Genomic DNA, 13,654 nt, shown 5'->3' on the forward strand with positions numbered 1-13,654 from the left:
ATTAGTATACCCACCTAATACGCGTTTTACACCCGGTCCCTTGAACAGCGCCTTATCGGGGTTTTACTGTACTTGGTTATTTAACATCGATGGGACTGGTGCTAGCCAAGATAGTATTTGGCGAGAAGAGGCCAATATTCGCCATAAAATATCTCACATTCGCCTTACAATTGGAAAAAAAAACATCGGAAATAACCCAACTATTCAGCCTAAGTGGGAATCGAACCCACACTGACGTGCATTTCGGGATAAGAAGGCAAACACGCTACCGCATAAGCTATACCAGTGGCATGTTGGTATATGATTTTTTAAATATATTGCTTTATCTACTTCAAGGCAGGTTTAATAATAAGTATTTTGTCTAGAAATTATCTGGATCTCCTAGAATATAAGGTTCTTTTAATGACAAAATCGTTAATTATTAAAATTACGAATTGTATAATAACTTTAATAAACATAAACGGATTAAAAAATTAAGTATATTAAAAACATTAACAGTGTAACAATTTATAACTTATTTATTTATAAGGCTGCAATAGTAAGTCATATTTTCCCAGCAGTAATGATTACTGGACACTTGGACAATAATAGTCATGACAGCATTACTCAAAAGTCAGAGAAGAAGAAAAGTTTTAAGACTTACGTGGAAACCATTTCTCGCTATTGGGCGGATGGTCGGTGTAGACCGGTATGGTGTTTCTGAACGGATTTCCACTGCACCTGTAGATGGGTTCACATTCACTCCAACCAGTTTGTATTGGTCAAATGGTGGTGGCAGCTGTAAAAATAATGAAAATATACAACGTTACTTTTGCTTCAAATATTCTTTAAGAATGAAGTATTTATACTGTACCAATGGAAAATGGCAAATTTGTTATTGCTACCACAATCTGCTCAAAAGTAAATGAGTAAATGAAATAGAATGCATGGTACGGAACTTGGAATAATCGCAAAAGCTGCTTATTCTTCAGTAAACACACTATGTTCAACTTTAATATTTTCTCATACTAGCTTTTCTGTTAATACGAGGGGGATCCAGGAAATAACGACCGTTCGCGCATACCCGCCGCGCAGCTGACTCCCCTTTCTTGTTTGAAGGTCAACTGGCTTCCTTAACATGTGTTCTCATAATGTTGTGAGTACTGGTTGCAACAAGTCGCCATTGTGCATTTTGTGTTACTTCAAAATGAACGACGTGATTGATAATCCCGCCGACTGTGAGGTGAGGAGTGTGATTCGATTTTTGAATGCCCGACATTTGAAACCTGCAGAAATTTACCGGCAATTGAAAGAAGTGTATGGTGATACTGTAATGAATGAAAGAAATGTGAGAAAATGGTGCGAAATGTTCAACAATGGGCGAACAAATGTCCACAATGAAACTCGACCCGGACGCCCATCACTCATCACAGAAGACCTGAAGACTAAAGTGACCGACAGAATCTTGCAAGACAGGCGCACATCACTTGACGAATTGCATATTGCCTTTCCTGACATTTCTCGTTCTTTGCTTGGTGAAATTGTGTCGCAACATCTTGGCTACCACAAAATCTGTGCACGATGGGTTCCACGGCAACTGAGTGACCAACACAAAACTCAGAGAATGGCCTCAGCATTGACATTCTTGATGCGATATCACACAGATGGAGACGCCTTTCTTGATCAAATTGTGACTGGTGATGAGACCTGGGTGTCTCACAACACCCCAGAGACCAAGCGCCAATCACGTCAGTGGCATCATCCCTCATCACCCAAGAAACCGAGAAAATTCAAACAGACTCTCTCAACACAAAAAGTCATGGCTACTGTCTTTTGGGATCGCAAAGGTGTTCTTTTGCTGGATTTCATGCCAAAAGGCACTACGATCAATGCAAATCGTTATTGTGAGACTTCACGAAAACTACGGCGAGCCATCCAAAACAAGAGGTGAGGAATGCTTTCGAGAGGAGTTGTGCTTCTTCACGACAACGCCCGCCCGCACACTGCTGCTTCAACTCGAGAATTGGTGGATCAATTCAGTTGGGAAATCTTTGACCATCCGCCCTATAGTCCAGACCTTGCTCCTAGCGATTTTCACCTTTTCACTAAGCTGAAAGACTTTCTGGGTGGTACGCGTTTTGGAAGTGATGAAGAGTTGAAGAAGACAGTGAACACCTGGCTTAATGAACTGGCGGCAGAGGAATATAACACGGGAATTCTAAAGCTAGTGAACAGATACGACAAATGTTTAAATGTAGGTGGTGATTATGTAGAGAAGTAAAGTAAGCTTCAGTTATGTAACAGACTTTGTTTTTTTCAAATAAATATTTTTTTTTTTTTAATTATTACAACAAAACGGTCGTTATTTCCTGGATCCCCCTCGTAGAAGCCAAAATGACGAACAGAAATGTATTGCCAAAGAAATAAGTTGTACCTGGTAAGTAAACAGGTCAGCACTGCTGCACTCTGTAGTGACTCCAAAACAGAAGCAGGAGATGCACTCGGCAGGTGATCTTGCTTCATTGTTGAAATAGCCTGGACGACAAACTGACGGCTGCTTCTTCACAACGAGAATGGAGTCCGGAACAGCAAACACAGAGCCCTTGTTGTTGATTGCTTCACAGCTGTACGCTCCTTGGTCGGATTCCTATTGACAAAGAAATAAACGATACAATGGAAAACTATATTCTCATGGTTGCTTGGATTCCAATGGCTCACAATTGGGGACTTTTAACCCAATCTGTATCTCGCATCCCAATAAAGTCCACTTAGATTTTTAGTTTATTAGGTAAACGAAAAACAGGAGGAAACGAAGAGAGAAAATAACATACGAGAAGGAACAGAAAGAGTGGAATTATATGAGAAAAATACTAAATAAAGGTGGTGGTGAAGGAGGGGGAGAAATATCAGGAGGGGGAAGAGAATAAGGAAATAAAAGCGAAAGAGGAATGGAAAGTGAAGAAGAAGATTTTGTTACCTGAATATCAGGACACGTCAAGGTACCAACTCCTCCTACACTGGTCATGGTGCACTTTTCCGGCAGGTGTCCCCAGTTCAACCTCCACACCACTTCGGGAATGGGCACACCGATAGCTGTACACTGAATAGTCAGAACATCGCCAATATTCGCCATCACCATGGGTGGCGGAGGGGTCTGAATGTACACAGGCGCTGAAATAAAAGGCAATTATCATCCAACTAAGTATCACATGAATGCTGTCATAAGAGTGAGTGAAATTTGATGGCATCTCTATAATTATTCTTAATACATTACCCAGAACTTTTATTCATGAACAAAGAGATCTCCTACAAATACAAACTCTCTACATGAGGCTAACAGCTTTATTTACTCATTTGATGGAAACTGTACCGGAGCTTAGAATTTTCTTTCTTGACTGAAAATTCACCACTCATGGTCGGAATCGAACTTACGTACGTTAGATAACTTACACAATTTGAAGATGAAAATATTAGTTTTGATTAATAGTTACCATACTTCTTTGATCTATGTCTTGCGATGATGATGATGATGATGATGATGATCATCATCATCATAATCATAATCATCATCATTATTATTATTATTATTATTATTATTATTATTAGCAAATCTAAAGGCGAAGATTTACAAACGCATTCCATCAACATATGAAAGAGAGAGGGGGGAGGGAAAGGAAGGAGAGGGGGAAGAATAAGAGAGGGAGAAGGGGACGGAGGGGAGAGAAAAGGGGAAATGAGGAGGAAGGGGAGAGAAGTAGGGGTAGAGGGAGAGATCAGGAGGGAGAGGGAGAGGGTGAGAGAGAGGAAGAGAGAGAGAGAGAGGGGAGATAGATGAAAGGGAAGGGAAGGGAGAGGGAGAGAGAGAGAGGGGGGGGGAGAGTGAATGAATGAAAGGGAGAGACAGAAAGAGAGAGAGTGTGCGCAAGTGCGTGTATTTAATATATGTTTATAAATAACATATCATCATAATCCACAGTTAATTCCCGATTTAACACGAAAATCGTCTGTAGCTGCATTTAGATTGGCAAAAGGCCATGATTGTTTGGCCGAACACCTGCATAGAATTGGAATATATCAGTCTCCTAACTGCCCATTGTGCAACTCAAACCAAGAAATGGATTCGGAACACCTCAAAATCTGTGCTTCAGTGGCTGACCATGATAATATCTTTGAAAAATATTGGAGTGCAAGAGGTCAAATGACTTTATTGTCAAACGCCTGGCATTAGAAAACAACAACAACAACATAAATAACGTATAGGAACTGGCTTAGTTGTCTCATGAGTGATGCCTTATCGGTATCACTTATGAGGTTCAAACCTGTCTTCGTACAGTTCACTAAACAACTACAACAATAATGTATATACTTTCCTATTTAGCCTGTATATTCTGCTGCTTTTCTCAATAACTTCATTTTATTTGTGACAGTAATTGGCACGAATGAACGAATCCGTACAAACAAGAAGTCAAAGAGGTTACTCATGAAATGTACTGGTACTACGAGAAAAATTAAAAATTAATTTGGAAAATCAATTATAGAAAATCACGTCACAACCCGTGATGCTCTCGTTTCAGGATACAGAAGTGAAAGAGACTTCCTAATGGTGACTTCACTACCAAACGGAAGACATCAGAAAACAACAGCATAAAGAAATGTATAATAAGTCTGAAATAAACTTGTGAAAGCAATGGAGATAAAAGAAACGCAAATGGCAGACTAATGTTATTTGGTAAAATAAAATTATTAGCACAAATTACGGTATTTTCAGGGCGTTGTAGAATACTTACAGCAGCCAACTTCATCAGAGCCATCCAAGCAGTCAACTTCCAGATCACAGTGGAAGGATTTTGGAACACACTGCTTTCCTGACTTGCACTGGTATTCATTGTATCGACATGGAGAACCTGTTACATAAAAAATAGATCGTAACTGAATAACACAATTTCGTCTGAATAATATCCTAAATACTTTACATATTTACTACACAAATAGGGTTGCCAACCCTTCCGTATTTGCCCCTAATTTTTAACAGTCTCCTGGCTCCCGTATTTTTCTTCTCTTCGAACATTTTTCTCCCTTATTTTTGCATAAAGTAAAATCATTATTCTAAACATTTGATTTTGCCATGAATGATGACTGTTTATATGATGAATTTTTTTGTTCAAGAGATGCACTGAAATGTGCAGTCTTTTCGGAAGGTACCGGTCATGCTTTCCAGAAATGGGTTTTAGTGCTCACCTGTTTAAAACCAAACAATATTAGTATTTTAATTCTGAAAAAACTGGCTAGTTTTGTTCTATGCATACCAAGTAATAATGCTCATACAAAGAGGATGTTTTATTTAATGTATAATAATTGGACAGATGTTTGAAACAGGAGTACAACATATCTAATCAAATCAGAGCTGCAAAATGCAACGCAACTGACTTCAACTATTACACGAGACAATATGTCTCAAAATACTCTTAATTTAAGCCTAGCTATCGAAGTGTAGAATAAACTTGTTTTTTAATAACTGAACTGAATAATTTGCTAATTTTCTATGTGAAATTTTGTCGATTTCTTAATCTCCCGTATTTTCTTAAAGAAAAAAGTTGGCAACCCTATACACACAACAAAATGAAAACTATTAATTCTCGATAAAAAGCTAAAGTGAATTGCAAAGTTTTACTCAATAAATTAAGTAAATTTACAAGCTTTATGAGAACCGAAAGTGTAAGAAAAAAAATATAAAAGTTCTTAATACAATAAACGAATCTTGCACTTTCCCATCCCACACTGGCTGACTACACGAAGGTTCGTTGCATATCAGTATCCAGGATAACGGAATAAAGATCGAATGAAATTATATTGATATGTCTAATATGAGGAAACAGAAGAATATCCGAAAAATAAATCCCAATTCCGATCTTGTCCGCTACAAGTATAACGATTTTACCTGGAGGATTTGTAGCACAACTCCTTTCATCTGACCCATCTCCACAATCATCATCAGAGTCACAGCGCCACGTCTTCAGGACACATTTCTTGTTGTCACATCGGAATTCATTAGGCTCGCAACCATGTGGATCTGCAAACAGAACACTTACACTTCACAAAACTTGATATAAGAATCTGTAGAACTTTGTAAAGAGTGGCAGCTGCAACACTAACAAACTTAAAATATAATACAAGACACAATACATTCTTTTTTCTTTTTTTTTTTTTTTTAATTCTTGACCTCTCATGAAGTCTCTTAAATACCGGTACACAAAAAAAAAAAAAAAAAAAAAAAAAAACAATCTTACATAAGAAAAATAAATTTAAGATACCGTACAAAGGAGTCAAGAAGCTAAGCAACCACCCATTATTTCTGAATCTCAGTACTAGAAGGAGTTGATGTGGTCTGTACCACCTCTCGACATCATATCTCCAGAAATTTAGCCTCTCACAGAAAGGACAAGAGTTCGATTATATGAAATGTTTAAAATGTACAGAGGTGAGTCTGTCTGGAGAGAAATAAAATTAGGTTGAAGCCACTAAATTACTGTTCAGGGAACGACTACTTACATACATTGAGGGAAAGAAAACAGAGAAATGACATTGGAAAGTTTTCTTTTCTCAACCGTACTATGAAGGACTGGAATGCTCTACCTGCAGATTTACTAAATATGGGATTAAGAACTTCACTAATAGACCAGTATAATATGCTCGCTATTTGTTAGATTTATAGTGAAAATAAGCAAGTTATAACGGTAGTGAGTGAGCAGAGTATAATACTGAAAGTACAGTGAGTGACAGTGTGTGTTTATGTCGTCTTTGTAGTGAAAGTGCAGTGGAGCTATCACTGTACTGACATAAACAGTGCGTTTTTTGTCTAAGATGAAAACTTTTGTCTATTAATCCGGGCCTTATTATAAAAAAAAACAAGTTCCAGAAGAGTCTTAATAAAATGCGTACTCAGTTGGAAAATATTTCCACTGGCAGACAAGAATTGTTGAAGAGCAGTAGAGGTAATGCAAGAAGAGCTTGCCACGGAAAGTTGCGCGAACTTTCGGAAACGTTCGGGCTCGCTTCGATTCGATTGGTAGTGATCAGTCGTCTGCTGGCTTGATATTTCGAGTGAGATTTATCACAGCGCATGTAAGTAACCTAAACCTTGTTGCAGAGTAACTAATAACATAGCATTGTTGAAAATACAGAAGCACGAATTTTTTTACACTTAAAATCACTGAATGAAATGACAAAGATGTTATAAGAAATATGTAATCGTGTAATAATTGATATTTGACGTTGTAATAAAACACTAATACTATGTGATTTTATTAAAATGTTCCGATAACTAGTGTGGTACTATGGTCGGTTTATTTTAATCTGTATATACTCCTTATGTTACGAGCAGAGCCTGTTTCGTTTTTCATAAATTTATGAACGTTATAAATAATTCCCTAGTTTGACTGTGTAACGTTTTATTAGCACTTCCTAATTTAGAGCGAAACGGGAGCATTGTTAAGTACTTAGAATGTTATACAGAACTCTGTTATTTAACAAACACACTTTGAACTACATAAAACTACTGATATCAGGGATAAAACGCAGAAAATGTAACACACACGCTGGCTTCTACCCGCTCTGCACAATACACTCCACGATACGAACAGCTCAAGACCGCACTTTCGAATGCGCCCTGTAATCAGCATTAGGTGATTCATAGCAGCCCTGTAACGAGCGTGGCGGCACGAGGACCGAATATCATTCTCTGCACATCAGTCAAATGGGCAAGCTTTCTTTGCGCTTCCTCTACAATTGTTGAATTTGATACTCACTGCATCTCAGTTCATCAGAGCCGTCAGAACAGTCAAACTTGCCGTCGCACACTGCCTGTTTGCTGATACATTCCCCATTTGAGCAGGTGGCCTCGTTCAAGCGGCAGGCTGTGGGTGGACGAGTTGGAGGCAGAGGAGCTGAAAGAATTTAATGTATCAATTGTGACGGTACCGTACCAAAAACTTCACGAAATTATACCCCAAAATGGTAAAAATTTTTAGAGTTTATTTTAAAATAGTTGTTAAATATAAATTCATATTTTTACTCAAGTAAAACGAAAGACAGGTAATTACTGTCATTACTTAAATTTAGAGCTACAGTGGAGACACCAGGTTTTAAAGCCGTATGTACGTCTATTTCTTGCATTTCTAAAACCCCTATAAATATCTAATATTGCTATTTCAGCTCAATTTTTTTTTATTCCCGGGACTTCCTTTTTCAGGAAAATGGTTTCTAAAAATTATCCAACTTTCAGTGTTGTCAGTCTCACGCTCCAAAAATATATTGTCTTCATCTTCTCCAATGACAAGTATCTAATTATTACAATTCTGATTACAAATCTTAAAATAGTGAGACAGAAACAAGACTTTGTGAGATCTGTTGCAGAGTTCGAGAATATTCTACGTTCAATAATATTCTCGAACTCCCTGGAATATTTAACAGAGCATTCTAATATTCTGAAATGATCTTAATGTTATAATAACATACTAATTTCAATAAAGGAATTATAATTTATGGAAAACTAAAAGCTCTCTCCAATGTAAGAAAATAATCTAATGAAGATTCTCTTCCTGTATAAACACATTCAACAAACTTAGCTTAATAAGAGTAAAATTGATCAGTTTCCCCTTATTCTAACACAAACTTCAAAGGAGCTATAAAAACAAAGACAGGGTACAATCAAAAATAACATATTATATTAACAACATCACTAACAGTGCTCTGGACATTAAAGGCAAAGGCAGGTGTAATACAATACTACCGGTACACTTAATTACAAAAACTATTTCTTTTTGTATCGAGGGATAACAATTGCAATCAAGTACAAACGAAACATGCAAAACATCTGAAAAGATAGTACACTAACCTTGAAAAAAACTCTCTCATGCTTAGGAATACAATATTTTTTTCATTCTTATAATCAAGCAGTTCTTCTTAAAAATGTGTCTGAAAGTTTACTTACTTAATCGAGTAAAATTATAACTATGTACGCAGAAGTTTTAGACATAGTGTGATTCCGCATAATGTATTAGATCAGCCTACATAATTTATTTGACTAACAATATTGGTACTTTATAAATTACAAGTGTCTCAATTATTTTCATCAAAATTATATTAAAATAATACAATGTTTATATGCGTTTCTTACTGTCCAATATAGTGAACCAAGATTATTTCGCAAAACTGTTGTTAAAAGCTATAAAGAGTGATGATATATCTTGGGGCTCTTCTCCCGGCTTTAATGGGACAAAGAAGGATTTCATGTAATAATATTAATAATTAAATGTTAAGCTCTCCATGAGAAAATGAAGCATTATCCAATCGCCAAGGTGTTCCCTACCTTGGTATCACAATAATAGGTTCTGGTCTGTTTCAGAAGAACCTTTAACTGACCAGTTTTTACAGATTTCCTTCGGAAAGTCTTCTGCACTTTGCTAGAAGGCAAAATTCGAGTGTACTGTATCAGTAGGGCGGACTTGCTCATTAGTTTGCAAAGGCAATAGAAAGAACTCGATTGAATGTTTCTCCAATGATGAATCGATTGATAGGGCAATATTGGCCACTGACATCCCCGGATTTGAATCCTTTGGACTGCTACTTGTGGGGATAGTAAAGAATTTGTGTACAAAGTGTTAGTACACAGCCTGCAGGACACTGCTGCCATTTTTTCAGTGAGAAAAGCTTTAGTACCAGTAATGGAAAATATTTCCTTTGGATTTAGGAAGGTCTTCCCTGGTAGGCAAGACTGTGGAAGTGAAACATTTTTGAGCATAATGTGGATTGAATAAATTATTTTCATTATATTTTCAATTTCAATGTTTTATCTCTGCACAATTTAACGATAATTTTATTCAATACCGGTATTCACTATTCTCAGGACACAGGTTTCTAAGCTTAATTTATTTAGTAAAGTGTTCTTAACTTGTCCATGCTTTTTTTTATGCGGAAGATGTGACATTCTGCAGGCTATATAAATAAACCTATTAAATATCACAGTTGTGTTAGTTTCCTCTATTGTTGGTTAGTCAACTGTCCGAAAACAGGTCGGAACCTCATGAGTGGTCTTACATTAAGGGGAGAGGATGGTATTTTTTGGTGAAAAATGAGTAAATTTAAAAAAAAAATTCTTTAAAATACCCTGTGATATGTGTGGAATGCATAACATAACATTTTATAGGTATTTGTGCCCTTATCGGATGTTGATTCGCCATTTTTAAACTTCCTGCGTTATGGATTTTTAAATTACTCGCCCACTTTTATTGTTGTTTCCGGTAAATTAAATTTTCAAAAAAATTTGTTCTTTCTTTAAAATATCCTTTGATATGTGTGGAATGCATTGCATGACATTTTGTGGGTATTTGTGCCCTTATCGGATGTTGAGACGTCATTTTTAAACTTCCAGCGCTATGGATTTTTAAATCACATGCCCACTTTTATCGGTTTCCAGTAACTTCATTTTTTTTGCTACGTTGCCAGACAAAAATGGATATAATTTCTGAACTATTAATGATACATGCATGAAATTTAGAACACACATTCTTTAGACTATTAGGAAACTTTTCTCTGTAACAGAATTTTGTTAATTGATTTCATTTTAAAAATACGTCCGTTTGTTTGCAAGAAAGGAAATCAGAAAATTGTTATTAAATTTTAATTGTTTATTTTACAAACGTAGGGGCTAATATCAAAGTTCTGTTACAGACAGTTTGTAGAACATGCTTTTGCAAATACATTGCAAAAGACTCTTTGAATCTATCTTTAAAAACGGTTTAGATATATCGGTTTTAGTACAATCCTGCATTGGGTATATTTTTTTTCAAATTTGGGCCCCCAAATAATTTTTTTCAAAATATTTATATTTGGTTGAGTTCCTACAGCTATGAGCTCTCTACATACAAAAAATTAATATTTTACACCAAATAGGAAAAAAGTTTTAAAAAATACCATCCTCTCCCCTTAAGTTCAGTACCAATACCAAAGAAAACATAATTAATTTTAAAAAATTTAGACAAAACCAAATTTTAGCTTTGATCTATGTGAACTGTAAAAGCAATTGCTTTTGTAGTAACAACACTCACAGGTAACGATTTAGAAACCTTCTTTTATTATAAGATGAAAAATACAATTATGATCAATGCTAATGTGTTAATTCAAATCTTATACACTACACAGACCACTGATACGGTACATCCCAAATGGCATGCAGTACTCACCAATTTATTAAGTGAGGCAGGAAGGAAGAAAGAAAAGAAAATACATATACAGTACATGATTCAATGCACTAGTATCTACTCAAATGAGATTATAAACTACTTCTGGAAAGTCAGTGGTTGGTTGAATAGTTTTTTTGTATCAACATCTATTTTCTATGAGTTATTAAACATGTATTTAAAGTTATACTTTTAATGTATGACTAATAACAACATTCATGATGATGATGAAACTTCCAATTGCTTTATAAATAATTTGGTGACATAAAAGGCTAACTCTTCCTTAACTTGACGTTGAGACATAATCAACACAAAGCCCTTCAGCAATTTTAAAATGCTTTAATGGTTAGAAATGATCGTACACTAGCAAGGAAAATAATAGGCCTGTGTCACAAAAACACTACTAAGGTACAAAAATAATAGAAATTATTATCTATATGTTCAGTAATTGAATTCAATAAATTAAGACTCTCAAGTCAATAACCTTCACACTACAATCATACATTAAGAGTATCTGATTATTTTAACCTTCAGATCCTCAAAAATACATCTACAATGTGTTGTTATAAGAGTTAACACAAGGGTACACCAACACAAGAAATCCTTGCATATTTTTTTAGTATATCTGAATCCAATTTCGCTAAATGTATAGTACTGCTTAATCATTCTTCTCCTTCATGAATTTTAGATTTTATTTCATGCTTCTGCCAGTCAAGAAGATCATAAATTACAATTATTCATTTACATGTTTTGTTTCTGATACGCCATTAGAATTCATTGCAGTGCAATAAAAATATTAGTTACCAGTATGCATATATTTTAAGTACTGGTAATATACTGATAGGGTTTTGTGATTCTACATCATATAGTTTGATATACGGCGTACGTACATAATATGTACGTACATATTATGTTAAGCTTGGAAAAACACTGAAGTCATTGGCCTGAAACGAGGATTTATGATAAAGCCTTGATAAATCTCTCAATTCGGCGATTCGTTGTTATAAATTCTACTAAAACATACAAAGATATCTTATTTTCTCGAATACCACACGCCCTCAAATAAACAGCGCATCCCACTTTCGAAAGGCAAAAAAATAAAATAGAATAGAAATAAAACAAAATTTAAAAACATTTTTAAAATTACTTTCAACAAATGTATTGACGACAAATTAAAAACAATTGAACACAAATACAGTTCAGTTAATTTTAAGTTCTTGCTGCAAGTAAAGAATAGCAATCTCATACTTTTAGTGATGCTCATTTTCAGAATTGAACATATAAGACGAACACAACTATACATTTATCATATTGAACTTGATTCTGACACATGCTAATCCAAACGCCATTTAACAATGTTAACAACTAAAATATCTGTAAGGGAAGAGTTGCACAGGAGAAAACTGGGTATGTTTCCAAATACGGTATATATTTCTCGCTTTTTTCTTCAATGCAGGGACTGTCATCTTTATTGATTTGTGTAATCAAGATGTATGATAAATTCATTGAGAGTTTGAAAATGGTGCTTATTATCTCCATATTATAATTTTTTGTTTACTGGATTTATTCTAGTAATAATATGTTCATGATTAAAACAGAGAACTTAATATTTTATATTTTCTTCATTCTTCTCAGCAAGTACCCTACCATTTTACATATTGGCATAAGGTACATGCCAGAGGCGGGTAAAATGTAAGAAGCAATTAATGCAGTCTGCATGACAACAAAATGACAAGGTGGGAAGAACAAGAAATACATTACTGATATCTACAATTGGCTGGGAGGGGAAGCCTGGATTCAGGGCAATAACAGAATTTGTTGTGTGTTGCAACACATTTTGCCTGCCTGTGGTTATGGTGTGAGTCACAATACAAATTAAAACTGATGAGATGAATAATAGCTTGTAAGAAACACACGCAACATTATGAGTTGTTTGTAATAAATAAATTATAGATAAGTACCTACATACACAAGTCATCTGTGAAACTGAAAGTGACGAATTTTTCTTACACATACTTCATCCATTTTTTTTTACCATAATGTAAATATTTGAATTCTCTTTTTTAATACAGTACTATGGTTTTTTTAAAGTCACGTTGAATATCAGATAAGTGTTGTGAAATTATATCGAATAAATCATTATTTTATTGTTTCAGTCAGTCACTTATCATTTATCAATGGCAGAAAAGATTCTGTTACATCAAAGGTACAATTGTTAAAAATCACGAATATTTTCGACTTTCATGGAAGTCATCTTCAGGTGATATTTTGGTAAAACAATATTTGAAGACTAGGTGAATATTTAAATACAGTGAAACACTTATAACTAATCTGACCATGTGTGCTTTACATAAATTAGTGGAATAACATACATGGTTTTAAAATAACATACAGAGTAGAAAATCTTCCATTAATCATAATTGTGATATAATATGTTA

At 35.0% G+C, this 13,654-nt stretch overlaps 1 protein-coding gene across 32 annotated transcripts in view; it reads right to left on the reverse strand.

Moving 5' to 3' along the window:
• trol (terribly reduced optic lobes) overlaps positions 1–13,654 on the reverse strand; it is a 1,501,851-nt gene that overhangs the window by 148,754 nt on the left and 1,339,443 nt on the right. For all 32 annotated transcript variants that reach the window (XM_069835989.1, XM_069835996.1, XM_069835998.1 and 29 more), the window contains 6 exons: positions 7,785–7,922; positions 5,918–6,049; positions 4,767–4,883; positions 2,957–3,150; positions 2,414–2,626; positions 644–778 (listed from right to left, as the gene is read on the reverse strand). In XM_069835989.1, the coding sequence (XP_069692090.1) occupies positions 644–778; positions 2,414–2,626; positions 2,957–3,150; positions 4,767–4,883; positions 5,918–6,049; positions 7,785–7,922 (929 nt within the window). The remainder of the gene's footprint in view (positions 1–643; positions 779–2,413; positions 2,627–2,956; positions 3,151–4,766; positions 4,884–5,917; positions 6,050–7,784; positions 7,923–13,654) is intronic.

Source organism: Periplaneta americana, chromosome 9 (genome assembly GCF_040183065.1).
Source record: "Periplaneta americana isolate PAMFEO1 chromosome 9, P.americana_PAMFEO1_priV1, whole genome shotgun sequence".
NCBI lineage: Eukaryota > Metazoa > Arthropoda > Insecta > Blattodea > Blattidae > Periplaneta > Periplaneta americana.